A 26746-nucleotide genomic window follows, 5' to 3' on the forward strand; every position below is an offset into this window, starting at 1 on the left:
ACTCTATAGCACAGGGAGCTATACTCCATATCTTCTAATAACCTACAATGGAAAAGAATCTGAAAAAGAACATATATGACTGAATCACTTTGCTGTACACTTGAAACTAAGACAACATTGTAAATTAACTATATTTCAATTAAAAAGCTGATATAAAAAAAGACAGTCCACCTTAAAAAAAGTGGAGTACTTTTCTCTGCCCTTAATCTTGGGGTTCAACCATGTGCCTTGCTTTGGCCAATAAAATGCCTGCAGGTGGGAGGTGTCCAAAGACCTGAAGAGTGCTGGGGTGACTGGGCTTGCCCTCTTTTGTGCCCTGCCTTTCCATGACAGGAATGCGTCTGGGTTGCCCACACATCCGAGAGGAGGATGACAGAGACAGAAGCAGGGCAGAGCTACTGCAGGAAGCCCAGCCTAGATCAGCTGGCCTGCTCACCCAGGACAGGGATTTCTGTTTGAAGCCAATGAAATGGGGAGTTGTTTGTATTTGTTACACAGCGGTTTTGGGTAGTAGCTGATTACCTTTGCACTCAGAGATTTTGATCCAATAATCTGAGAGTCTGTATTTAAACAAGGAATTAGATGATGCACAACCAGCTTACGGGGGGGGGGGGAATGCCTTAACCTCTCCGTCACTTCTTTATTTTCAAAAAGCAGAAATAACATCACCTGCTTCTTGGGGTTTTGAGAAGACTGAGTCTGTGAAGCCCATAAACTGTTCCTTGCCTGGACCACAGTGGGCCCTAAAGTGGCAGTTCCTTTCCGGACCTCTGCTCCTGGCACTGGCCACCCTACTGAGGGAGCACAGGTACCCTACACTCCTGGGAGAAGGTCACTGGTACACCCCCTCTCTGCTGTCACACTTACCCGCGGTCACTGGGAAGGCCAGAGAGATGATGAACTTGCAGGGGACAACGTGGGGCACGTCCGAGTCGAAGGTGCTGGCAGGCCCTTCTGAGGACTCGCCGCTGCACTGGTAGCCGGTGGCCGACTCCTGGGCCCAGGCCCTAACCTTCAGGTTCTCCTCCACTTCACACTCGCTCCCGGACTGGTAAAAGCTGCCCATGGAGGACATGGTCCCCATGCTCGCCTGGTCCTCGTCCTCCCACTCACAGGCCGGCAGCTACATGCGGCAGGGCGGCCCCCCCGGCCGGCACTCCCGGCTGCAAGGAAATAAAGGCACGGCCGTCACCACCACTGCCCCCAGGAGGGAAGCCCTGCCTGCCCCCTCCTCTCCCCCGTGCCTTGTCCTGTTCCGGGCTGACCAGCCAAGGCCTCAGACACTGCCTGGCACGCAGCGGACACTCAATAAAGATTAGATGAACCTCAGAGAATGATGCCGTCAGTAACCGTGATAATCAGCAAAGCTAGCGTCTCCAAATTGAGTCCCGTCCTCCCGGCCCCAGCTGTTCCTCCTTTCAAGATCAAAGTTAATCATTCAGCACGTCTGGAATGCCTGCTCCAGGTGAGTGCAATTCCCCAAGAATCACAAGGGAATGGGTGGGGGGTGAGGGCCTCGGGTTAGCTGTGCCAAAGCACAGTATGACCTTGGTTTGGGGGCAGCACGCGCAAGAGCCTGCTGAGGCCAAGGAGGGCGAGGACCCCGAGGCAAGACCCGACCGAGCACTGAGTACTGGGCTCCGGGCACGAGCGCCCTCCATGGACGCCGCACGCCAGCAAACGCTAAGAAGGGGCTGCGCAGCTGGAGCGGGGGCCGGGGCGGATGGGGGGGTACCTGCGGCGCCTGTGAGCGGACGCGCTGGGCAGCCGCGTGGGCTCAGACGACGGCGTCGGTCAGCTCGCACAGCAGCTGCACAACCTCCTCACCGAGGAGGCTCAGAGGACTTGGTGCGTCCACCCGGGGAAGGGAGGCCCGCAGGAGCCGCCTCGCCGCTATGTTTGGCGGTTGCTAGGAGACGCGCGTGGCCACAGCCCCGGGGCGGGGCTCCTCTCCTGGGGGCGGGGCTCCCCGCCTCAGTCGCTGGTCCCAGGCCAGGTGCCCAGACAAGGTCCGGCAGAGAGTTGTATACAAATGCAGAACCAGCTGCCTTTATGCCTTCAGTTATTCGCTTATCCACTCAGTCTTTTTTTTTTTTTTGGATGTGGACCATTTTTTAAGTCTTTATTGAATGTTTTACAATATTGCTTTTTATGTTTTGGTTTTTTGTGGTTTTTTTGGCCGTGAGCCATGTGCCGTCATAGCTCCCCGACCAGGGATCGAACCCACACCCCCTGCATTGGAAGGCGAAGTCTTAACCACTGGACCGCCAGGGAAGCCCCCATTCAGTCTTTCAGGAATTCCTGCTCTGAACGTGAGCACCTATTATGCGCCTGAGCCTTACCTGCAGTACAGGGGAGAGGCATTGCCAGCTCCCCACTACAGCTCCATCAGCGGCCCCCTCCCGTTCTTTGATGAAGGCAAAGGAAGCACCGGGCTCTGCAAACTCAGATGACCCAACCCCACCCCACCCCCCATCCTGTCTGGCACAGACTCTCTGCTTCTGTCACTGATGTCTTTCAAATATCATGAGAATTCTTTTTAGTCATCATGAGCCCCAAACTCAGCGATGAGGAAACCGAGGCTTAGAGAGGTGAAGCTATTTGCCTGAGGTCACACAGGTATATGGCAGCACTGGATTGAAAGACAGACTATCTGACGGACACCCTGCCCCCCACCCCCAGATGAGAGACCCCTAGCTGCTGCTCCCGATGTAGAAGACCACAGACCACCAAAGGGGCTGCGGCGGAGGGACACATCGCAGAAGCGACTGCCCGGAGGGGTTGGGGCAGCCTTCACGGAAGAGGTGACAAAAGCCAAACTGTGGGGTCTGCCGGGCGAGGAAAGCAAGGGAAAGCATTCCAGGCAGAGGACACAGCATATGCAAAGGCCAAGCGGAGTGAAAACGTGTGGCAAGTTCAGGGAAGGGATGATGAGGCTGGAGTGGCGCACGGGGGCCCCGGTACCAAGCCCCTGGGCAGTAGTTTGTTCAAGCGAATGGGTGCGGAATCTCCACACACACTTCGCTGTTGCAGAAACTGAGGCTCTGAGATGAGACACAACCTACCCGTGGCCGAAGAGCAAAACTGTGGACGCAAGCACCCTCCCACCCAGTGCCCACCTCCCTAGGCCGTCCCCAGGGGCTGGGGACAGTAGTCCAGTATTCCAGAATACTTCCCACTGACGGGGGCCCTCCGACATTCCTCAGGTTCGATCAGTCTAAAAAACTGAACCTTAAGAACAGCTGTGAGGGGAAGTCTCCAAATGGCAGTGAGGTCCCCTGGGGAGAAGGACTCAAGTTTCACCACTGAGTGCCATGACACCCTGTCCAACAGCCTGCAGACTACTGTCCATAAGCAAGGAAGTACTAAAAAGACACACCCAGGGTTGCAAGGGGAAAAGGCTACTAGGATACACCAGCTCCCAAAAGGCCCCATTAACAAGAGCTGGTCAGTGACACCACCCTCCCTGGGACAGACAGCAGGCCTCCTGCCCGTCAGGTGCCACCTGCTGCCTGAGGCTGGTTTTGCTCCAAAGGGTCCTCGATCACCCTGTTACCAAGGGCAGCAGCCAATCTCCCCAGCATCTCCTGTGGGGCGGCCCTGAACTCAGGCTTGAGAGGTCTTAGACCAAAGAGCCGTGGTCCTGGATGTGCATGAGAATCACCCAGGATCATGTCAAATCTTCAATCCTGAGGCTTCACTCCAGACCTGTGGAATTGATTCTCCAGAGGTGGGGCTTAGGAACCGGTGATAGATTGTATTTTCCAAACACCTCAACAGATTCCCTCCCACCTCCCACCTTCTCTTCTTACAGTGTGATGTCAACACTCTTCACATCCCGTGGTGGGTCTAGTCCCCTCCCCCTTGAACCCCGACAGAACTTTTGGACCACCTCAGCCAACAGAGTAGAGTGGAAGTGACACTCGGTGACATCTGCAGCCAGGTCATACAAATTCCATGTGCTTCTGCCTTGTCCTTTGGGGCGCTCACTCTAGGAACCCAGCACCATGTTGTGAGGAGGCCCAAGCAGCCTCATGGAAAGGCCACGTGTAGACGCTCTGGCCAACAGTCGGCAGGGTTCCCGGCCAACTGCCAGCCTCACTGCCCAAAATGTGAGCCAGACCTCAGGGGATTCCAGCCCCCAGCCTTTGAGTCACCTGGCTGACACCATGTGTAGCAGAAACCAGCTGTCCCCATGAAGCCCTCTGCAAATTGCAGATTTATCAGCAAAGTAAGTTACTGCTGTCCTAACCCAGTAAATTTGGGGATTATTCGTTGTGCAATAATAAATAACTGGAACAGAACGCTTGTTTGTTAAAGTCACCTCCACCAAGATCCCATTGCATAGCCAAGATCTGGAACCACTTCCCTGAGGGAGGTAGTGTCCAGGTCAAGAGCCAGGGCATCATGGGATGGAATGAAGGCAAAGGTGTGTCACCTGAGACTCAGGCACGACGGGCGGGTCTCCCCTCCCCTCAGCAAAGACGGCTTCAGGGCTGGCAAAGTCAGAATAGGACAGGAGGAAGGACAAAGTCACATTGCAAAGGGTCACCCCATGGAGCGCAGCCATCTGAGGGCGATCTGTCCCTGCTCCTTCTTCCTCCAGGGCAGTGGAGCGCCAAAGCTCCCACGGCACCCAGAGAGCTTCTGAAGTTATTGCAAGACTCTGGCAGCTGGAAGCATACACCCATCTTCTTCTTGCCATCCCTCTCCTAAGCAAAGCACCCCCGCCACCTTATGACAACTTTACTGAGGTGTATTTTATATCATACGGTGCACCCATTTCAAGTGTATGATTCAATGATTTTTGGTAACTTCACCAAGTGGTGAAATCATCACCATAAATAAGTTTTAGAACATTTTCATCTCCCTAATAAGATCCTTCGTGCACAAGTTTCACCCAAAAGTACTATAATTAATTAAAATTAATCTCTGTTCCCACCCCAAGCTCTAGACAACCATTAATCTACTTTCTGTCTCTAAAAAGGTGCCTTTTTCTGAACATTTCCTATAAATGGAGCCATACATCCATTTTGTCTATCCAGCCATCAGTTCATGGACATTTCGACATTTAGGAAGATGCTGCTGAGGACATTCACAGGAGGGTCTCTGTGTGGACAGATGTTTTCGGTTCTCTTGAGTAGAGGCGTCTAGCAGTGGGAGAGCTGGGTCACGTAGTAAGCGACACGTATGGCTCAGGCTTTATGCATGTCTTTTACTGACAAACTGTTCTCCAACGTGGCTGCACCATTTCACATTCCCACCAGCAACGTGTGAGGGTTCCTATTTCTCTACATCCTCGAAAACACTTATTGTCCGTCAGTTATTATCGCCATTCTCGTGAGGGCGAAATAGTCTCTCATTGAGGTTCTGCTTTGTATTTCCCTAATACCTAACGGTACTGGGATCTTTTCTCGTGCTTATTGGCCAACCATATATATTCTTTTGGAAAATGTCTGTCCCTGTCTTTCACCCATTTTTCGATTGGGTTGTTTGTCTTCTTCTTATTGAGCTGTTGGAGTGCTTTGTCAATTCTGAATACAAGGCCCCTACTGGGCATGTGTTTTGTCAAGATTTTCTCCCAGTTGCCTGCTTGTTCCGTCATTTCTTAATGGCATCTTTATCACTGCGCTTTGAAGTGCAAAAGTTCTGAATTTTGATGAGATCCAATGTATTGATTTTTTTTCTTTTTTTTGGACCACGTGTTTGGTGTTGTATCTAAGAAATCTTTGCCTAACCCAGGCCCATTTTTAATAGAGAGAAGTCACACTTGGCGTCTGAACACTAAGCAAATCCACTAACCAAGACTCCTAAAAATGTAAAAGCTTTGACACTAAAACTGATGGCTCTCGGAGAATCCCAGACACTCCAGGGGACTGTACAGAATGACACAAGCTTTCTGAAAAACAGTTTGACAACATCAAGAGCTTATAAAATGTCTGCACTCCTTGGCCGTGCAGTAAAGCACCCAGGAAATAGAGCCAACTGTTCACAGTGTTGTTGGAATGGAGAAAAACTGCAAACCACCTCTATGTGCACCTATTGGGAAGACAAAGCACCTTCCGGGTCAGTCCTAAGAGGGAGTCTGGACCAGCCTTTGAGAATAACGTTACCCAGGAATGGTAATGATGGCGGAGCCATTTAGGAAGATGGGTGAGGTGCAGAGACAGATCGCAACAGCAGCATTTCAACTTGTTTCTTTATGTCACATTGAAGGAGGTACAAGTGACATCCTGTAAAATTCACCCTTTTAAGTGCTTTGACAGGTGTATACAGTCATGAAACTACCACCCCCATGAAGGTATAGAATGTTTTCACCACCCCCGAAAGTTCTTTCATGCTTAAATGCATGGAAAACATCTGAAAACAAATACATCAAAAGAACCCTGTGTTCTTCTCTTGTTGGCACGAGGGGGGATGGTTTCTTTGCTCTTTAGCATTTTGCTGGGCTGTTTGTAGACACTGTGAACAATATACTATTAGGAATGGCTCAAACAATACTGAGCTGACTTCAGAAAAACCACTTCTCTCCGCTCTCCCCGACGCAGACACACACCCATCCCCCAGCTCACACAAAAGCGCAGGAGACCTCTGAGTTTGCTCACTTTGAGCCTTAAACAAAAAGCTTGTGGGTCCAACCGGGATGATTTCAGAGGCGCCTGGTAACACTGCCCGCAGACAGACAGGCCTGACAGCGCCCCATTATCAACCCGGACTCCCCTGCCCCCAAGGAGCTGCGGGGGGCAGAGGCCAGGCGATGGTTCCACGTCAAGATATTTAAAGTCTTTCTTTTCAATAGTGACTGGCCCAGAAAAGTTCCTGTTCAAAGGATTCCTTCCGCAAAAGCCATGGCCAGCTGCAGCAACGGGGGTAGTCTCCCCTGGGTCACCAGCTCTCAGCATTAACATGAAATTGAATCAGGTTCATCTGCAGAGCCACAAGAGGGAGGGGATATGGGGATATACGTATATACACGCTGCTTCACTTTGCTGTACAGGAGAAACTAACACAACATTGTAAAGCATTTATACCCCCATAAAGATGTGGGGGGAAAAAAAAGTCCAGAGTCAAGTTCCAGCGTCCCGTTTTTTTTTTTTCTTTTTCTTTTTAATTTGGCTGCACTGGGTCTTAGTTGCGGCACACGGGATCTTCGTTGGCGTATGTGGGATCTTCAGTTGCGGCAGGCATGCGGGCTCTAGTTCCCTGACCAGGGATTGGACCTGGGACCCCTGCACTGGGAGTGCAGAGTCTTAGCCACTGGACCACCAGGGAAGTCCCCAGAGTCCTGTTCTAAGTGCAGACAGCAACGTCCCTGGCGGTGGGACTCCCGGCCTAGAAGTTTCTACGGTCCAGCTGGGAGTCCAATCAACCTAACATCTGGAGTCTCGCTGACTCCAGCATCTCTGGGCACAAGGATGCTTGAATCCCAGGGATGCCAGCTACATGCAGTTTTCCTTCTGATGCAGTGTGTCCACATCTATAAAATGACATAATTAGTGCCTACTTAATGCCAGGCCCTGTGCTGGGCATGGGGGTACCAGGTCTCTGGCCTTGTGAAGCTCAGCCCTCGTGGCAGGCCTGCAAACAAGTGGCAATGGGGTACAATGCTGTTTCTTAAAATACAAGTTAAAAAGTACGTCTCACCTGTAGGCAGAGAAAGCACATGGAGAGCCTCATGCCACACTGTGCCCGGCAGCAGCTGCGGGCAGGCAGCTCAGAAGGGGGCTGGAGCTCTTCTCTCAGTGTGCCCGACACCAAGCCCGGCGGACAGACAGGCAAGCGTCCCTCCCGTCATGGCTGATAGTGCATTACAGGGAGACAGACAGACGCACCAGGCAAGAGAGTCTGTTAGGGGCGCAAAGGGCTTGCAATGTCACCGAAGGCCTCACTGAGGGGCTGACGCTGGAGCAAGGAACTTGGAGGTGAGGGGGCGGGCTGTAAACATCTAGGGAAGCAGATGCAAAGGCGCTGGGGTGAGTTAGAAGAACAGAAAGGAGGTCAGTGAGGGAGGTTACGGGGGACACGGGCGCACACTACACTGGGCCTTTAGTCCCTGAGAGAGGGAGATAACAGTGGGTGCTGAGCGAAGGAGGGCGTCTGCTGGCTGTGGAGGACAACATAGGAATTCAAGGGCACTTCCTGGGAGGAGGCTGTTGCAATGATACAGGTGAGAGATGCTGGGGGTTTGGTCCAGGGTAGCAGTGGCGCAGGAAGAGGGGGTCAGATTGGGGGTGAGCTCTGAAGGTGCACGGCCTGACAGACCGGATGTGGCGCGAAAGTGACAGAAGAACCCAAGACGGTAGGGATTTGCCGAGGGAGGCTGGAGGCCCCGCGAACTGAGATGGAGGTGTTGGAGGGGAGGAAGGGAAGGAGTCCAGGACTGAGAACATCTGTATTCCTTTACCCATTGAGAAATACATGAATTACACTGCTGGTAGAAATGAAAATGGTGCAACCACTTTGGAAAATGGCCTGGCAGGCCCTCAAAAGTTAAACATAAAACTACCACACAGAGCTTCCCTGGTGGCACAGTGGTTGGGAGTCCGCCTGCCAATGCAGGAGACACGGGTTCATGCCCCGGTCCGGGAGGATCCCACATGCCGCGGAGCGGCTGGGCCCGTGAGCCATGGCCATTGAGCCTGCGCGTCCAGAGCCTGTGCTCCGCAGCGGGAGAGGCCACAACAGCGAGAGGCCCGCATACCGCAAAACAAAAAACAAAAAACAAAAAAACTACCACACAACCCAGCAACCTCACCCCTAGGTATATACTCAAGAAAAGTGAAAATATATGAACACACAAAAACTTCTACATGAATGCTTACAGCAGCATTACTCAGAACAGCCAAAGAGTGGAAACAATCCAAGCGTCCATCGACAGACGAACGGATAAACCAAAGGTGGTCCATCCATGCGATGGAATATTACTCAACAATAAAAAGGAATGAACCGCATGACAGCTACAACTTGGTTGACGCTGGAAAACATTATTGTTAACATTCTCAAAAAGGAGCCAGTCACAAAAGGTTACATATTGTATAATTCTGTTTGATACACAATGTCCACGATAGTCAAATCCATAGAAACAGAAAATAGTGGTTTCCTAGGGCTGGGAGTTGGGAGTGGAGGGTAGGAAACTGGAGCAGTGGGTGGGCTACCTAGTACAAGGGTTTTTTGGGGGGTGGTGGTGAGTGATGAGAATGTTCTAAAAATGAAATTGTGATGCTGGTTATATGCTCTATAAATATACCAGAAACCACTTATTAATATACCTTAAACGGGTGAACTCTGTGGTCTGTAAATGGCAAATAAAGTATGTCTTCCCCCCGCAAAAGAAAAAGAGAAAAGAAACAAACAAAAACATCTCCTTTATCAAAAAGAGAGATGTTACACTGAAAGCCAAACTCCTCCGACCCCTGGAGATAACGACTGAATCCGTTTGTGAATCCCTCCATCTTTTTCTATGCGCTTACATACACATGTCCTCCCAGAAAATATTTAGTACCGTTTCGTGTGGGTTTATCGTTATTGTCGCTTTTTTCTCTCATCCTTTTGTGGTGATTCATCCCGGCTGCTGTACCAATGGGCAAAATGTTGTCTCCAGTTTCTCACTATTATAAACAACGATGCAATGAACATCCTGTACACATGTGTTTTTTCTAAGGCGGAAGCCAAGCATTGGAGTTGATGTAAAATTTTTTGTCAAGTTGCTACCACTTTAATAATTTTTTTTTTAAATGCACATCCAAAATGGTTGGGGAAAAGCATCTAACTCCTTCCTGGCAGAGGTGAGTGGTGGGCACAGTCTTCAAGAATGAGTAGAAATCTGCCAAGTGGACAAAGTGCTTATTCTGGGGTACTGCAGCAGAGGAGACAGAATTTTAGTGCTTTTTCAAATTCCAGGATTTAACACTGAAATTCCTAGAGCTGTACACAGGCCAGATTCTGCCCATCGTATAGCCAAAGGCAGTTGAAGAAATCTGCCTCTTACTCCTGCGAGGCTGGATGAGGGTTCCCAGTGCAGGTATCAGGTTAGGACATCTCTACACCTCTCTTGTCAAAAAAAAAAAAAAAAAAAAGGAAAAGCAGCCTTACATTCACCTGAGAGGCTGATTTTTCTTTCCTCTTCCAGAGCGGTGTTCTAAGGCACCAGAGGAAGTGTTGGCCAAACAGCTACCTGGTAGCCTAACGCCAGCTCAGAGGTGGAATTCCGGTCGCAGGGCCAATCCACTCCCCAGGCACAAACGGGTGAGAAGATGGAAGGCCACGGCTTTCCTATACCACCACCACCACCACCACCCCCACCACCCCCCCCCTCCCCCCCCCCCCCCCCCCCCCCGCTTCAACACACACAGAGCTTAGAGAGCAAGGGTCCGGCTCAGATCGGCTTCTATCCAGCGGGATGGCCCTAACGCATCCCCTCACTTCTCGGAGCTGGGTTTTCCTCTGCTCTAGTTACCACGTGAGGCCCTTTGCACCAGCCCTGGTGGAGTGAGAAGCGGGTTTAGGAACCCAGTCGCTGAATTTAAGGGGAAGGGGGCTTCTCCGTACTTACGGGAGTACGGCCCCAGCTAGCTTGCGGGGCTACGCTTGAAAGGTTTTCTGGCGAGAAGGGGTGGAGTGACGCGTGGGCGTGGGACAGACCTGGGGGCCACCGGACCAGGGGGCCACCCTCCAGCCCTCCCCAGCTTCCTATCCCGAGCCCACCCCTTGTCCCCGTCTCGGGCCACACTCTCTGCACAACGCAGCTAGGTGGAGAGCGGGGGAGTTGAAAGCAGACAGACCCGGGAATGGGAGGAAAAGAGGGGATGCCAGGGACGCCCCGGGAGTGATGAGGGGAGAAGAGTGCAGGGGTCACCGAGAGAAGCGAGATCAGGAGGGAGACCAGTCAGTGGTGGCCCCACGGGGGTCTCGGGGCTCCTGGGTTCCCTAACCAAGCCCCCTCAGAGCCAACCCGGAGAAGACACAAACGCCCTGCCAGGCCAGCGCAGCTGCTGGACACGGCCCTCGGCGCCGCTCCAACCAGACCGCCACCGCTAAGCCCCTCCTTTCAAGAAACTCTGGGGCCGCCCCTGGAAGTGGCGGGGCGGAGGGACCCGAGGAGCGGCGCTTGGCGGCGATGGAGCCCAGCGGCCCGGGCACGGGGACCGGCGTGGAAGGCGCGGCGGGCGACCCGTACCAGCGACCAGCGCGGCGCACACAGTGGCTGCTGAGCGCCCTGGCGCACCACTACGGGCTGGACCGAGGCGTGGAGAACGAGATCGTGGTGCTGGCCACGGGCCTGGACCAGTATCTACAGGAGGTCTTCCACCACCTGGACTGCCGAGGCGCCGGCCGCCTGCCCCGCTCCGACTTCCGCGCGCTCTGCGCGGTGCTGGGGCTGCGCGCCGAGGAGGCTGCCGCCACCTGGGAGGCTGCCGGGGATACAGCCGCGGGAGACACGAACTCCGGGGATGTGATCGCTGGGGTGGCCACCGATGGGGACGCGGATGCGGAGGAGGAAGCGCGCCTGGCACTGCGCGCCGAGCCGCCTGAGCTCACCTTCCGCCAGTTCCACGCGCGCCTCTGCGGCTACTTTGGCACCCGCGCCGGGCCCCGTCTGCCCCGCGGCGCTCTCAGCGAGCACATCGAGACGCAGATCCGCCTGCGCCGTCCGCGCCGCCGCCGCCGAGCGCCCCATACGCCCGGCTCCGACGGCGGCCCGGACAGCGAACGCCTGGCGCGCTTGGAGGAAGAAAACAGCAGCCTGCGTGAGCTGGTGGAGGACCTGCGGGCCGCGCTGCAGAGCAGTGACGCGCGCTGCCTAGCACTGCAGGTGCACCTGGTCCCGGGGCGGAGGGTGACGACGGAATGGGGCGGGGGGTGGGGGGCATTTGACAGCGGGCTGGCTGCAGAGCCCCTGCTGTGCGGAGGAAGAGGACGGGGGGGGGGGGCGCCGCGGGGGCGGGTGAAGGGCAGCCCTCCCCACTTCAGCCTACTTGCATCCTGTCCCTAGCCACCCCATTCCACTCCAACACACTCTAGTCCCCTCCCCTACTCACATCACACATTCCAGCCCCCCAAAACTCCAGTCCCTCAGAGAAAACCATTCCGCCAACACACACACACAGCCCATCTCATCCTGCCTCTCTGACCCAGCCGTGGACCCTCGCAGGAAACCTGGTCAGTCTCACACACATACGCCTCCGGAGCTCTCCGCGGTGCCAGGATTCCAGGAGGCCTAGGAGATAAGGTGTGAGGAAGGCCTGTCCGCACCCTTAAGGAGCTAACGAGGTACACAGGCAGCTCGGTGCAGTCACTCAACGAACATTGGAGGGCCTCCCTCAGGGCCAGGCCTGGTGTCCCAATGCTAGATAGTGTCACTGTCGACCAGACAGGTCTGGCCACTCAGCGCTGCGGGGGCCAGGCACTGAGAGAGGCATGGACCCAGCCCAGGCATCTGCAATTCAGTCAACAAGCACTTGAGCGTTGTGCCCAGCCGTGTGTCAAAGGCCATGGGGGGATGGGGGTCAGACGAGGACCAGACGGCCTCTGACCCAAGGGACCACAGGCCAGGAGGGAGCTGACGTTCTAGTAGCCCTGCCCGCTCCCCACACAGCCCGGGTTCACAGCCCTGAGGGGTAGAGAGAGGCCAGGGAGTGCGCAGGGGTGCAAGGCGCGGATTTCAGGGGCCACGGCCAGCGGACATCCGAGAAGCCAAGTCGGGGCGGGAAAGTACTGCCATTGTGTGGAGTAAGATCGTCCAGGATCATTAGTTCCCCAAGTATTTGCTGAGCACCTACTGTGTGCCAGGCCTGTTTTAGGCGCCGGATGCCCAGCAGTGAACACGACAGAAGAAAACCGCACCCTCAAGGAGGCGGCTGCCTAGCAGCAGACAGCGAGGAGTGCCGGGAACGCCCATAGAGGGCTCCCCAGTCTAGGGCGTGGAGGAGCACGAGGGAGCGGCGTGCCCTGAGGGCCGGAGGTGGACAGAGAAGAGTGCAGGCGTTTGGGACTCACTGGAACTGTGCAAACAACAGAATATGGGCTTTGTGCCTCACTGGCCCGCATCCATTAAAAGGGAGTGACATGAGCTCCCGCCTCGGTAGAGTTAGGGCGAGGGTTAAATGAGTTCAGGTGGGCCCAGGGCGGCGAGCACGAGCGCGAGAAACGTGCCGGGTTGCTTTGCTCACGCGCCCTGGGCCGGGTGGGGTCTGGCGCGAGGCGCTCACCGCCTGCCCTGCTGCCCTGTTCCGGCAGGTCGGCCTCTGGAAGAGCCAGGCGGGCGCCCAGGAGGCGGCGCACGGCGGGCCCGAGGCGGCGGCGGCGGCGCGGGAGCTGCGGCAGGCGCGGGGCGCGCTGACGGCAGCCGAGGCCCGCGCAGGGCGCCTGCGCCGGGGCCAGGCCGAGGTGCGGCGGCGCGCGGAGGAGGCCCGGCAGGCAGTGCTGCGCAGCCTGGCGCGCGTGCGCGAGCTCGAGGCGCTGGCGCGGCAGGTGCCCGGCCTGCAGCGCTGGGTGCGGCGGCTGGAGGGCGAGCTGCGGCGCTACAGGTGAGCCGGCGGCCCGGGTGCCCCAGATCAGCTCCCGTTCTCCTGAACCTCAGGTGCGCTTTCCTCCCCTCAACTCGTCCCCGTGTTGTTCACGTCTTCAGGTATTCGCCCACCCATCCATCCGTGGGCCTGTTTACCCATAAAGCCCCTCCGTTTGCCTATTCGCTGGGGGTAATACGATAGATTTGTTCTTATTTGTTCTTTGATCCGTGCAATAACAAAGATGGTAACAGCTAACACTTACCGAGCACCTAAGGTGTGCCAGGCTCTGAGCTAAGCACTTAACCTGACTAAGCACTTAACCTCACTGAGTCCTCACAGCCACCAGACCTGTGAGGTAGGTACCGTTATGTCCCCATTCTCCAGGTGAGGAAACAGATGCACAGTGATCCCTTGTGCTAGCTCCACCAGGGTAGGAAGCTGGGCTCGGGACCAAGGTTCAAGTCCTGGCAGGGCCTCTGACAGATGTGTGACTTTGGGCAAGTCATGGCCCCCCTCAGAGTCCCTGTTTCCTCTTGGATGGAACAGAGCTTGGGGCCCCTGCCTGCCAGGGAGGCTGTGAAGAGGCAGTGAGGCCCTGCCTGGCTCACTTAGGTGCTCGGTAAACAGAGCTCCCTCCCTTTCAAACCACAAGGCACCCGGCCTGCCTGCCTTCCACATTTACTGAGCACCAGCTCTGCACAGGGACTATGCCAGCCACAGGGGGTGTCATTCTGAACAAGACATTCCGCAGTCCTCACCCTGAGCAGCACTCGTGAGTGCGTGAGGTCCCCACGTGAGCGTACGTGTGGCAACAGCTGGCTGCCTGCTGTCAGGGAGAGCAGGGCCCTCGGCGTGCCTGCTGCAGGCTCAGCCAGCGCCTGCACACCTGACCCGGGAGTGCAGTGCTGAGGGTGGGACGTTACCTGGCGAGATGGGCCAGGGAGGGGGAGGGGGGAGAGCGTGCTAGAAAATGGGAACAGTGTGGGCCAAGCGCAGAGGCAGGAGGGGCCTTGGCCCGGTCCAGCAGCTAAAACAGCAGCTGGAGGGGTAGAGCTGGAGAGGCAGGCCGAGGCCAGGCCAACCCCAATGGCTGTGACGAGGTCTTCGGCCTTTCCCCCGAGAGAGCATGAAGCCATGGGAAAGTTCTAGCAAGGGGGCGACAGGAACAGACTTGCACTGCAAAAAAATCACCCTGACTACAGCTGTGACAAAGAGATGGAAGGAGAGGGGAAGGGCAGAAGACAGTGGGAGCCGGGCAAGAGGCTGCCGTCCGACTTCAGCCCGAAAGGCAGGCGGTCTGGCCCAGACTGGTGGGCAGGGCAGCCAGAAGGGGTGGCTCTGAACCTAGTTCCTCATCCGGGGAACCATGTCCTTGACTTTTGAGGTGCTCCCAGCGGGGAGACGAGGACGCACCACGGTGGAGAGAGGAGGCCGGCTCTGGGCTAGCCTTCTGCAGCTCCAAATGTTTGGATAGTCACTTCCTGTTTGCATAGCTGATCGGCCAAAGAGCAGGGCCCATTGGCTCGAGGCCCGTATCCCGCCTTGGAACTTTCTCCAAGAGGAGAAATAAAGGGTCTCTTCTTTCTTTTGCTCTAAAGTAATTGTCACAGCATGATTGTAAAAATAACTCCAAACATTGGGATAGCTCTTTACAGGAGAAAAAGTGGATCCATACTCAACACAGTATTTAATCCTCACAAGGACTGTTCAAGGGAGAGGTTTTATCCCCATCTTACAGGTTGTGGGAAGTGAGGCTCCGAGAAGTTAAGTGACGTACCCAAGGCCACACGGCCAGAAAGTGGAAAAGGAAGGTCTGTCTGCCCCCACAGCCTGTGTTCTTTCTGTCTTTCCACTTTACCTTTTTTGTTGCTGACTCATGGTTACAAGATGGCTGCTGCACCTCCAGGCCTCATGTCTGCTGTCCAGGCATAAGAAGGACCAGTGATATTGGGGGTGGGAAGGATTTTCTTCTAGTGAGCTCTGCCATTCTATTCAGGGAGAGGCTCCCTCACCTTCTCCCGCCAGAACTTGTACCTCCATCAACTTGGCCAGAACTGCGTCACGTGGCTGCCCCTACCTGCAAGAGAGTCTGGTGATATTGATGCCCCAAACAAACCTGAGGCTCCCTTAGGAAGGAAAAAGGGAGCAGATATTGCAGAGGCTCCAAAGGAGATGCCCAGTGAATGAGGAAACCAAGGACCAGAGAGTGACCTTCACACGGTGATTAGGGGATGGTTGTCACTCGCTTCCCTGTCCCTAAACCTCACCCAGCCCCAGAAGCAAACCTCCTCTCCCCGTCTTCTGTAGGCAGAGCTTGCAGGTTTGTGGGCTGACTTGCCCCCAAAGCTCTCCCTCTTTGGAGAAAGGAAAGGGGAGGGGATAGGACAGTTGAGAACACTAGTCACATAGCCAAGCTTGATGGATGCAGAGCTCAGCTGAGCTTCCCAACCCTAAGTCAGACCTCCTTCCCCTTCTCTGCCACCTCCTCAAGGGCAATCTCAGCAACTCTCTTCCTCATTGCTCAGACTTCTAGTTAGTTCTTTCTCAAACCTGCACCTTCTTTTCCCTCCCACTCAGTCCTTTGCTGTGGGTTCTACCCAGTCCTTTCCCTGTTTCTCAGGCAAACCTCCTCCTGTCACGTCTCTTTGGGGGTGCTGTAACCCCGAGCGTGCCCAGCTCTTCCCGTCGTGATGATGAGTTCCCAGTGTGCTCTGTGGTTGCTGCCCGTGAGCCTAGCGTTAGCAGAAGCCAGGATCCTGGAGGGTCCCCCTGATCTCCAGGGTCATGGAGCTCGCCCTCTGCCTCAACCAGGGCCTGATTCTGGGCTGGTTTCTAAACGCCTTTCCTAGCTCAGTTTCTCACTACACAGGCGGGGAGAAGTTGAGCTCCGCTCCTTAGGATAACATCCCACGGTCAGTCAGCAGGGTTTTCCTCGCCTCTGTCTGCGGATGAGACGGCCCTGGATGGCCCCGGGCTTCCTGCAGCGGCCTCCCTGTCTTCACTCAGCACGCAGGGTCTCCTGCCCCTTCCCCACTTGGGCCTCAGAACCCAAGTCCTGACCCCTCAGGGGCAATTCAGCTCCATCTCCTGTTCCCACACAAGCTGGGCATCTTACCTTTTTGTTTTTGACCTTGACTGGATTATTTTAAATGGTTATATTCTATCCAGCACTTCTGTGTGTTTGTACATAGAAAGAGAGCTTCCCATAGCACCTCAATCCACCATCCTGACCAGGAACCTAAGAGAACAGACAGTAAATATTTAAGCCATTGGAAACGCTCATGTATTCGTTCCACGTTTTCTAAGCACCTTCTATGGACAATGCCCTGTGCGGATACCTGGGTACACAGAACTGGTACAGGCATGCCCACTGCCCTCTGAGGGTCTCCTGGGCCCGAGTGGAACAGGCCATGAACACACATGTTGGGACACAAACATGCTTTGTGCAGAGGGGCCCCAAGAGAGCAACTGCTGCTTTCAGAACCATGGGAGTCCTGGATCAGATACAAGGATTCCACATGTCAACGTGACCTGCAGCCTCCTGGAGCTGGGCAAAGACCCTGGGCTCACCCAGCCAGCCCAGTCTGCGGAGGATTACCCGGTCCACCACAACCTCATCAGCTTCTGCTTCCCACGGCTGGTCTCCTGGGTCCACCTCATCCCAGATGGGAGACTCAACTCCTCCAAATCGCACAAGAGAGTCCCTCCTCCCGGCACATTTGTGAGCACAGTAACCCTGACAGATGATCCAGAGGGGAAGACGCAGATTACATTGCAATGATGCAAATAGTTTCATCTGGAATACTTGACGTCACGATTTATATAGTGTCATTTAACCTCTGCCCCCATCCATCTAGAGTGTTTCCCTGTCACTTCTCCCAAACTACACCCAGACCCTCTCCACCTTTCTCTCCTCTGTTTTCTCTTTCTTCCTATCAGCCAAGTCTCTTAGATGAGTGCCAGAAAGCCTGACTCAAACTGACTTGCTTAAAAAAGCTGGCTCTCAGTAAAGTTTAAGCATGTCCAGCTTCAGGCATGGCTGCATCCAGGTACTCAAACAATGTCACCAGGATATGGAAGCTCTGCTTCACTCTCAGGCAAGTTCTCTCCCCTGGTAGCCTCTGGGGCACTTACATCTCGAAAGGTCACCTCTTGTCTGAGCTATCCCACTGGAGTGCCAGGCTGAGCCTCAACGGACAAACCTGGAAACATGTTCATCCCAGAACCCATCAGGGGGCCAGGATGATTAGATGCTCTGATTGACCAAACTTTTAGTCACTTACCCACCAAACATATACAAACCCACAGCCAACCCTGTCAAACTCTGAGACTGAGATCCTCCCAGGAGAATCACTGGAGCACGTATCCCAGGCGTGTTAAATAACACACACCGCTGCCTTTGCTCCTCTCGGGAAGCCACAGCCCAAATCCCCTTTCTTGTCTCGGGAACAGCCCACCTGTGGCAACTGGAGAATCTCTGAGTGGAGGGCCCGGAAGGAAGCCTGCTTAAACGCAGGACAGGCTTGTCTCAGAGTCAGCTCTCCCAGGCTGCTGAATGCTTTGGGGTAGCTGGGGGCACTCTGCACCGTCACCAACCTCGCCTGTCTCAGTGCTTCAGGACCTGCTGGGAGGATGGGCCCAAAGGATCCGGATTACTGGCCTCCTGGCCCAGCCCGTGAGCCCTCCTAGGGAAGCACGATGTCTTGACGTTGTTTGGCCCAGCAGCAGGCCCAGGGCTCCCAGTAAGATGGTGAATGAACAAGTGAACGGACCAACAAGCATATGGATGGATGCAGCCTCAAAAACATCTTGGCAGAAAGGGCATGGGCGTGCGGGAGTCCAGCACCAGGCGAGCCCTGAGTGGTCCAATGGCCTGATCCTGCTTCGAGGGGAACCATCCTCCACCCGGTGACTAGATTCTCTTGAAGCCCCGTGTCTCAGCCATTTCTCTGCCCTGCCGCCCCTTGCTCTGCGCCACGGAGGAGAAGCTGGGCCTTTAAGACACCTGGGCAGCTGCCTGGGGCCAGCACTGCTGGGCAGGGGCTGGGCTCCAACGCCCAGAAGACAGAAAAGCTAGCTCAGCTGGAGCCGGAGGAGGGGCCGCCTCTGTGGCTTTGTGTCTTGTCTGGGAAGGATGAAAAGGCTGGGATGGATGGGGGAGAGGGAGGCGTAGGGCAGCTCACTGGGCCTGCCACCATGCTGAGGACACAAAGATGAGGCCTTGGAGGGCCACCTCTTTTCTTCCGCCCCAGTGCAGCAGCCCGGCCTGATGGGGGGTGGGCGCAGAGTCAGTGGTTCAGGAGGGAAGCAGACGGGCGGGGGCCGCCATCTGGAGCTGGGGGGCGGCTGGCTGCGGATTCCTTTATCCTTAGAAGTGAGCGTGTGGGTGGCCGCTAGTGGGAATTGAGGCCTTTGTCCAGGGGACAATACCCCGGGCTCACAAAGGGACACTGCTGGCCCAGCACCTGCTGCAGGCCCACCCGGGCCGTTGAGATGCAGAGGGGGGCTCGGTGGGTGGAGGGCCGAGCTCGGGAGGCCCGGCCCAACCTGGGCTTGAATCCCAGCTCTTCCAGGTCTTTACGGTGGGACCTTGAGCGGGCCCCTCCCCCTGTGCCTCAGTTACCTCATCTGTGAAGTGGGGTGGAGCCCTGTTGCCCTGGACATGTGTGTTCAGTGATGTGGGGGCAGGGAGGTGCAGGCTGAGCAGGCAGCTCTGGGCTCTGACCTGCCTCAGTCATATTTTTTTAAATAAATTTATTTATTTATTTACTGTTTCTGGCTGCGTTGGGTCTTCGTTGCTGCGTGCGGGCTTTCTCTAGTTGCGGGGAGCGGGGGCTACTCTTTGTTGCGGTGCACGGGCTTCTCATTGCAGTGGCTTCTCTTGTTGCGGAGCATGGGCTCTAGACGCACAGGCTTCAGTAGTTGTGGGACATGGGCTCAGTAGTTGTGGCTTGCGGGCTCTAGAGTGCAGGCTCAGTAGTTGTGGCGCACAGGCCCAGCCGCTCCACGGCATGTGGGATCTTCCCGGACCAGGGCTCAAACCCGTGTCCCCTGCGTTGGCAGGTGGATTCTTAACCACTGTGCCACCAGGGGAGCCCATGTCTCAGTCATTTTTGCTTCTGTGAGCCTCCTTTTCCTCATCTGTAAAATGAGGGTGACAAGAATAATAATGATTATTATATTCACCTCATAGGGAATTTGAAGATAAAATGCTAATATGTACAAAGCACCTAGAATAACGCTTAGCCTTGAGAAAACTCTCGACGAATGCTGGAGATTATTATTTTATTTATCCCTTATCACAGTACCCCCCATAAATAGTAATGGTAGTGGTCGTTGGTGTTGGTGATATGAACAGAGTCTGGCCCCAGAGAACCCTATGTGTGTGACGACCGCCACAAGGAGTGGACAGTGTCAGCTGAGTGTCAGGGTCCTACCGGAATTGCACAGTGTGGGCAAGCACAGGACCCTGACCCCAGCGTGAGTGACGATGGCTAGGGCATCTCTGGGGGGAATGCCATCATCTGAGCTGGGTGTTGAAGGATGAGTAGGAGTTTTCTGAGGTATCGCAGATTCAGGTTGCCATGAGTGCAAAGGCTTGGAGGTGTGAAGGCCTTGGTGCCTCTTGGGAACAGGAAGACATATTGTGGCTGGCGGGTTTGAGGTGGAAAGTGGCAGGAAAGGAAGCTGGAAGGGCAGGCGAGGATGGCGAAGGGCCCTGAGCACCAGGCTGAGGCACGAGGCCTTCACCCCAGAGAACGAGGGAGACAGAGAAGGGCTTGAAACAGAAGTGAAGTGATCACTTTGAGCTTCAGAGCAACGCTTCAGGCTGCCTGTGAAGGACAAATGGGCAGGAGGGAAGGTGAGAGGCAAGGAGGCTGGTGAGGAGACCATTTCTGGGTCCAGCGCCTGAGAAGGGACGGACCACCAGCCCCACACCTGGAGGCCTTACCTGGAGCTGGGCAGAGCCTCAACCTGCCATTCTCCATTCTAGGTCAGAGCCTTCCTCAAGGACAGCACCTTAGGATTTGCAGGGTGAAACAGGCATTAGAGCCACAGGCAGCAGCGAGGTTGACAAGGGGGACCTACCTCTGGGTGGAGGAGCCAGCAAGGGGTCACCCAGAGCCAGCCGTGGTGTCCTCACCTCGTGCTGGGTTGGGGAGAGCAAACACGAGTGGCTTTCACCCTAGCGTAACAGAGCACTCCGATGTGTTGTGGGCACGTTATGCGCTGCGGGCTGGATGGTGAGCCAGGACCTCAGGGGTCAGTGGGAGTGAGAACCGTGCCTCGAGAATCTTACCTGGTCACGTTCACAGCCACGGACCCCCAGGAGCCCAGTTCAGCAAAGGATCCCACTGCGTACAGGCTGAGGAGGGGGATGTCAGGTGACTGTGGTTCCTCCTGAGTCCTCAGGGTCCGGCCGGGACCGATGGGGGATTACCGGACCTTTTATCCCCCTGCTACGTCACCCTGAAATTGCAGCCAGAGTTTGCTAAGAAGCCACACCGCCTGGACCTAAACTCAAGTCCCACCTACAATTTCTCGCTGCATCCCCGACACCTCTAGCTCCACTGGCCACAGGTTACCCACTACGGCCAGTATGGCACGTGGGCGGTCACACCACACCTGCGTAAAGATGACCTTCCAGGGGCAGCTGGGAAGACATCTCTAGCGGTGGGTTCATCAGTTGGGGATGCCCTTCCGCCGAAAGTTACAGGAACTCACCTAACAGTGCTTGGAGCACACTGCGGTTTGGGTTTCATTGTCTGCTCCTGACCAGAAGCCCGGGGCGGGCTCTGTGATGAGTCTTTGAGATGTGCCTCAGACACGTGGCCTCCACATGCTATTAAAGGCAGAAAGCACAGGACATCTGTTCGTTTCTATCCAGAAAAGCAAGGCCCGCCCAGAAACCACAAGTGCGCGTCTGTGTGAGCTCAACAGCCAGGGCGGGGCCCCAGAGGGCAGCGGAGCCGGAGCCGGGGAATGAGTGCAGGCAGTGAGCGGGGAGGAGCCGGGGACCACCGATTGAGTTGTTCGATGGATAGAGTCCCTCCCTGAGGTGATCTGGCCAAGGTCACCCAGGCAGTCAGGGCATAGCCCAGGCTGGACTCAGTCCTCAGGGGCCCAAGAGTCCTGGGCTCTCGCGCTGCTTCCCTCGGGCTCGGGAACAGGCCTCGGCTCTGTGCCTTCGAGGTTAGTTGGGGATGCTCTGAGACCCTACGTTTGCGAGCCCTGCTTTCCCAGTTCCAAGCCAGGCGGGTGGCCTCAGGCACACAGACAGGTGACAAGAGGACCACGATATCGGTTTCCCAGGTCAGGGGCAGCCGCACAGGGCCCGGGGTGGTCTGAAGTGCTAGACCAGTCGGTTGCCTTTGGCCACTGCCTGCTTTATCCATCTTCTTTGGTGCCTTGACCCTTCTTGAGAGGCTCTGACTCTACCTGTTTTTGCCTCCATTTGCTCATCTGGAAAATGAGGTTAGTTTTAGTGCCTACATCATAGGCAAGACTTAAGTGAGATAACGTGTAAAAAGCACTTTGACTTGTGCCCGGCACACAGTAAGTAGTCCACCAATTTCATTGTCATCAGTTGGCGCTTACCTGCAGGGAGCAGACTTTAAATCCCGTGCCACCAGCACTGTCCATCCATCCCGAACCTCTGCTTGTCCCTGCTTGGTTTCACGCGCTCCGGCTCCACACGGGAGGGGACAGGCTGCAGTGACCCCAGATCCGTAACTTTCCAAATTCAGTGACCTGCATACTGCTTCCCTGCACCTGCAAATAACGTCTCAGGGAAGAACGCTGCCCAGCCCAGCCTGGGTGACAGGCCACGTCTAGGCCATCGCTGTGGCCAGGGCGCTAGGATACGCCAGCCAGCCAGAACTAGGACGCACGCTCAACCCTGTGGTCTGGGAGAGGTGGATGCTAGGTAGGGGGCGGGATAGTTCCTGAAAGCAAAGTGGGTGCTGTTATCAGGAGACAGGAGGAGGATGCCATGAGACAAAAGCAACAGACTCCACCTCGTGACCTTCCTCTTAGAAGTGAGAATCCAAGGCGAGTGAAGGCTGCAGCGTGGCACCAAGCAAAGGGAAGATGAAAAAGGGGATGATTGGGCCTCCGAGCCCAGGATTAGCACCAATCCCTCTACTGGGGTAACCCAATAGCTCCAAGAAAATCCTTAGATTAACTCTTGATTATCCTGACATGGGTCACGCCCATCCCTGAACCAATCAGTGGTACCAGGGATGCTGGAATATGCTGACTGGCTAAGTTGGCGGGGTGTCATGTGACTACTCTGGACCAATCACTGCCACTCTGGTTCACAGGACCTGGGTCTCACGGATGGATTGAAGGGGAGGTGGCTTCTGCAAAGAACAGCAGTCCCTCTCGACTGGGAGCTCCTGTGGGCAGCAATGGCACCCAATGCCCCTCCTTTCTGCCCCTGCGGCCATTGCTGGGCAGAGGGCCTGGCCCAGAAAGGCAGGTGTTTCCTCCTGACCGGGCAGGTGCACGGACCATGGGAAACGCCTGAGGCTCCCATCACCTGCCCTGAATCCTCCTGAGAGGACAGGGGTGACTTAGAGAAGGCTGGAGCCACCGACATCAGAGACCCTGAAGCGGGGAGGGGACAGAGATTCTCTGTGGGGTCTCTTCACAATTTTCTGTCAGAATTAACCACTGACTGTTCTTTATCCAACCACATTTTGTCACATGCCCAGAGTGCCGTGCTGCCCTGGGTCCAAGGGAAACAGCCATGAACGAGGCAAGGTCCCTGCCCTCATGGGGCTGACGTCCTGGGAGGAGACCGCTGACCAATAGGTGACAGTACACGGGTTGAATAAGGGGAGGGCACGGTGGAGGTGGCTGCTTTGCTACAGTGTGTTAGTGGCAGTGTATTAGTCAGCTCGAGCTGCGTGACAAATACCACGGTCTGGGCGGCATCAACCACAGATGGGCACCGTCTCGCAGTTCTGGAGGCCGGAAGTCCAAGATCAAGGTGTGGGCAGCAGTGGTTTCCCCTGAGGCCTCTCTCCTTGGCCTGGAGACGGCCGTCTCTTCCCTGCGTCCTCACACAGTCATTCCTCCGTGCATGTCTGTGTCCTAACCTCCTCTTGTTACAAGGAGACCAGTCACATTGGATGAGGGCCAACCTAGGACCTCATTTTTACTTAATCACCTCTTTAAAGGCCCCGTCTCCAAATACAGTAATACAGTCACATCCTGAGATACCTGGGCTGAGGGCCTCCTTGCCATGACCGTGGCCCTGAGAGATGGGGCCCCCACTCTGGCCCCAGCTTCCTCCACTCTGCCCGCTGTGCACCCCTCCAGCCATGTTGACCTCTCTGCTCCTTGAACCCCAAACCCCTCCCTGGTCCACTTCAGGCACAGGGTTCCCCGACTGCTCCCAAGCAGCTTCTGACTAATTCGCATCCACCCAGCTCTCTTGGCTACATCCCATGACATCTTCAGAGGCCGCGGCCCGGCCAGCCTGCTTCCCTGTCATCTCTCACAGCCTCTGGCCTTATTTTTGTTGTGACTTCACCGGGGTCCATGTCGCCCAGGGGAAGGGAGGCTCCAGGAGGTCGGGCCATTCTGGTAAGTACAGTGTCTCCGGCACACAGTTCATCTGTGGGATGAACTGCAGAGCCAGATTAGCAGCTCGGACTGTGGGGGGCCTGCTCAGACACCCCCTTGCACCCACCCCCCAGTAGAGGCGGTGCCCCGCATTCAGGTAGGGACCAGAAACGAGGAACAGTCAGAAAGGCTTCCCAGGCCCCGAGGCCTGTCTGCACACTCCCCTCTTCAGGATTTATTTTCGGCTCTTCCTCCAAGGCCCCCCCTCAAGCTCTTCTTCCTACTGTTGTTCTTTTGTTTTCACACACCCGTCTCTGTTTCCTGCGAGCCTTCACTCAGGAAACGCCACACAGCAAAGGCAGCCGGTGTGCGAGCCTCCAGGACTCTGGCTGCCTGGCGACCCCACTCCTGGCCAGCCCTGGCCAGGCCCTGCATGTCCTGTCTGCCCTGCAGCTTCCCAAAGCTCGGGGGCTACTGGGTGTCAGAGGATTGAATGCAGAGAGGGAAGCAAATGAGAGTAACGTCTTCTATCCATTTCAGAAAAGGCTGAATGCAGGGGTGTGATGGTTTCTGGCTGGGTCACCTTGCTGAGTTACTTGGTTCCAGCCCAAGTCATTCAAGCACTAACCTACGGTTGCCTTGAGGCATTTTACATATGAATTAAAGTCTTTAACCAGTTGACTCTGAGTAAGCGAGATGATCCTGGTTAATCTGGGTGAGTCCCATTTAATCACTTGCTAGACCTTAAAGCAAGGCTGAGGGCTTCCCTGAAACCAAGAGGTTCCTTCCGCCTGTGGACACAGTTTCTGCTGTGCCCAAGGGTCTAGGCCGCCTGTGCGCTCCCCTGCCTCTGGATTTCAGACTCGCTGAGCACAGAGGCCACTTCCTGGTTACAAAGCTCTTGAGACAGCACTGTAGCTATAGACGTGAATGTAGATGGGCATCCCCTACTGGTCCCACTTCTCTGGGTGAACCCTGACTCAACCAGGGGTTGAGGCAGGAGGGAACAGAGGCCAGCGTTTCTGTGCACCTGTGGTTATGATGCACTGCACTAACGACTTCACATACACAACCTCATTTAACCCCCAAGCAGTGCTGTGAAGTGTTTATCAGTGACAGTGCTTTAGGCTGCAAGTAACAGAAAACTCAACTCACAATGGATTAAACCACAGGGACATTGATAATCCTGCATGAGAAGTCCAGGGGACAGCAGCTCAGTGATGTTTGCAAGGACCCAATTCTCCATCTTTCGACTCTTAGCCTGTGATCTTGGCCTATCAGCAAAGGCCCCTCATGGTCACAAGATAGCTGCCATGGCCCAGGCATCACTGCCACATCCAGAGACAGAAAAATAACGTCCTTCTTCAACTTCTCTGTTCCCAGAGACCCTCCTGGAAGACCTCCCCTCATCTCTCATTGGCCAGGATCACATCACATGCCTGTTCCTAAACCAATCCTTGGCAAAAGGAAGGAATAATCATGATCAGCTTAAACCAATCAGATCTCCTGTCTGGAAGCACTTGGCCTCTCAGTGCCTGGGAAGCACTTGGCCACTCAGTGCCTGACGGAATAATTGAGATTGTGCCAACAAGACAGATGGGGTGTGATTGTTTGGGTTGCTGTATTTGGTTCCTAGCAACCATAACAAATTACGACAAACGGAGGCACTCAAAACAACATCCACTTCTGATCTCACATTCTGCAGGCCAGAAGTCCAGGCAGGCTTGCCCGGGTTCTCTGCCTAGGCTCCCACAAGGCTGAAATTAAGGTGCTGTTGACCTTGAGCTGAGGGGAAGAACCTGTTTCCAAGCTCACCCAGGGGTTGACAGAATTCAGATCCTTGTGGCTGTAGGACTGAGATCCCCATCCCTTGCTGACTGTCAGCAGGGGTCGCTCTCTACATGCCATCTCCTGTGTCCCTGTTCATCCCCTAACCAGCAACGACCCAAGTCCTTCTCACACTTCACACTTCCCTAACTTCCTCTTCTGCACCAGCCAAGAAAGTTCTCTGCTTTTAAGGGGACACGTGTGATGAGGTGACACAGCTTAAGGTCAGCTGTCCCATATAACATAACACCATCCCAGCAGCGATACCCCACCACATTCACAGGCTGCAGGAGTTAGGGTGTGGGATCTTGGGGGGTCATTCCTAGAAATTCTGCTCCTGCACCGGCTGGGTCTGCCCTCCCTTGCTTTCTGCCCAAGCCTGGCCCTCCAAGCTGCCCATCGGCTCTGTTAGCTCCTGGGTGTCCTGCCCACCAATTCCTTTCCTGCTTCAATGATGGTTTCTGTTGTTACGACCGTGAACCACTGGCTTGGGTACAGCCTCGAACAACTCACTTCTCCTTTCTTTCCAATGAAGTGTCTGTCCTGCTGTGGCAGCACCATGGCTACTGTGCAGGCAGGCAGAATTTCTAGGAATGACCCCGGAGATCCCACACCCTAATCCCTGCAGCCTGTGAATGTGGTGAGAACAAGCTATCTCCATGGGAGCAATATCTCCCCCAGAGACGTTCTGGAAATTTGTGGGGAGCGACTGTTTGTTTCAGTGACTAGGAGGACGGTGCTGCCAGCACTTGGGGGTGGATTCCAGGGATACAGGCCTCCAGGTAGGCCTTGTACGACCCACCAGGACTGCCTTGTACCCCACATGACTTCCAAATGCC

General features: G+C 55.2%; 2 protein-coding genes across 2 annotated transcripts in view; one reads left to right on the forward strand and one right to left on the reverse strand.

Moving 5' to 3' along the window:
- Positions 1-1084, reverse strand: part of CFAP92 (cilia and flagella associated protein 92 (putative)) — a gene marked incomplete at both ends in the record, with an annotated part of 122172 nt that extends 121088 nt beyond the window's left edge. Inside the window, one exon of the mRNA XM_082663545.1 lies at positions 868-1084. Within this exon, the coding sequence (XP_082519671.1) occupies positions 868-1084 (217 nt within the window). The remainder of the gene's footprint in view (positions 1-867) is intronic.
- Positions 1085-11116: 10032 nt separating this feature from the next.
- EFCC1 (EF-hand and coiled-coil domain containing 1) overlaps positions 11117-26746 on the forward strand; it is a gene marked incomplete at its 5' end in the record, with an annotated part of 32283 nt that continues 16653 nt past the window's right edge. The window contains 2 exons of the mRNA XM_082663875.1: positions 11117-11812; positions 13237-13526. Of these exons, the coding sequence (XP_082520001.1) occupies positions 11117-11812; positions 13237-13526 (986 nt within the window). The remainder of the gene's footprint in view (positions 11813-13236; positions 13527-26746) is intronic.

Source organism: Grampus griseus (genome assembly GCF_964374135.1).
Source record: "Grampus griseus genome assembly, chromosome: 10".
NCBI lineage: Eukaryota > Metazoa > Chordata > Mammalia > Artiodactyla > Delphinidae > Grampus > Grampus griseus.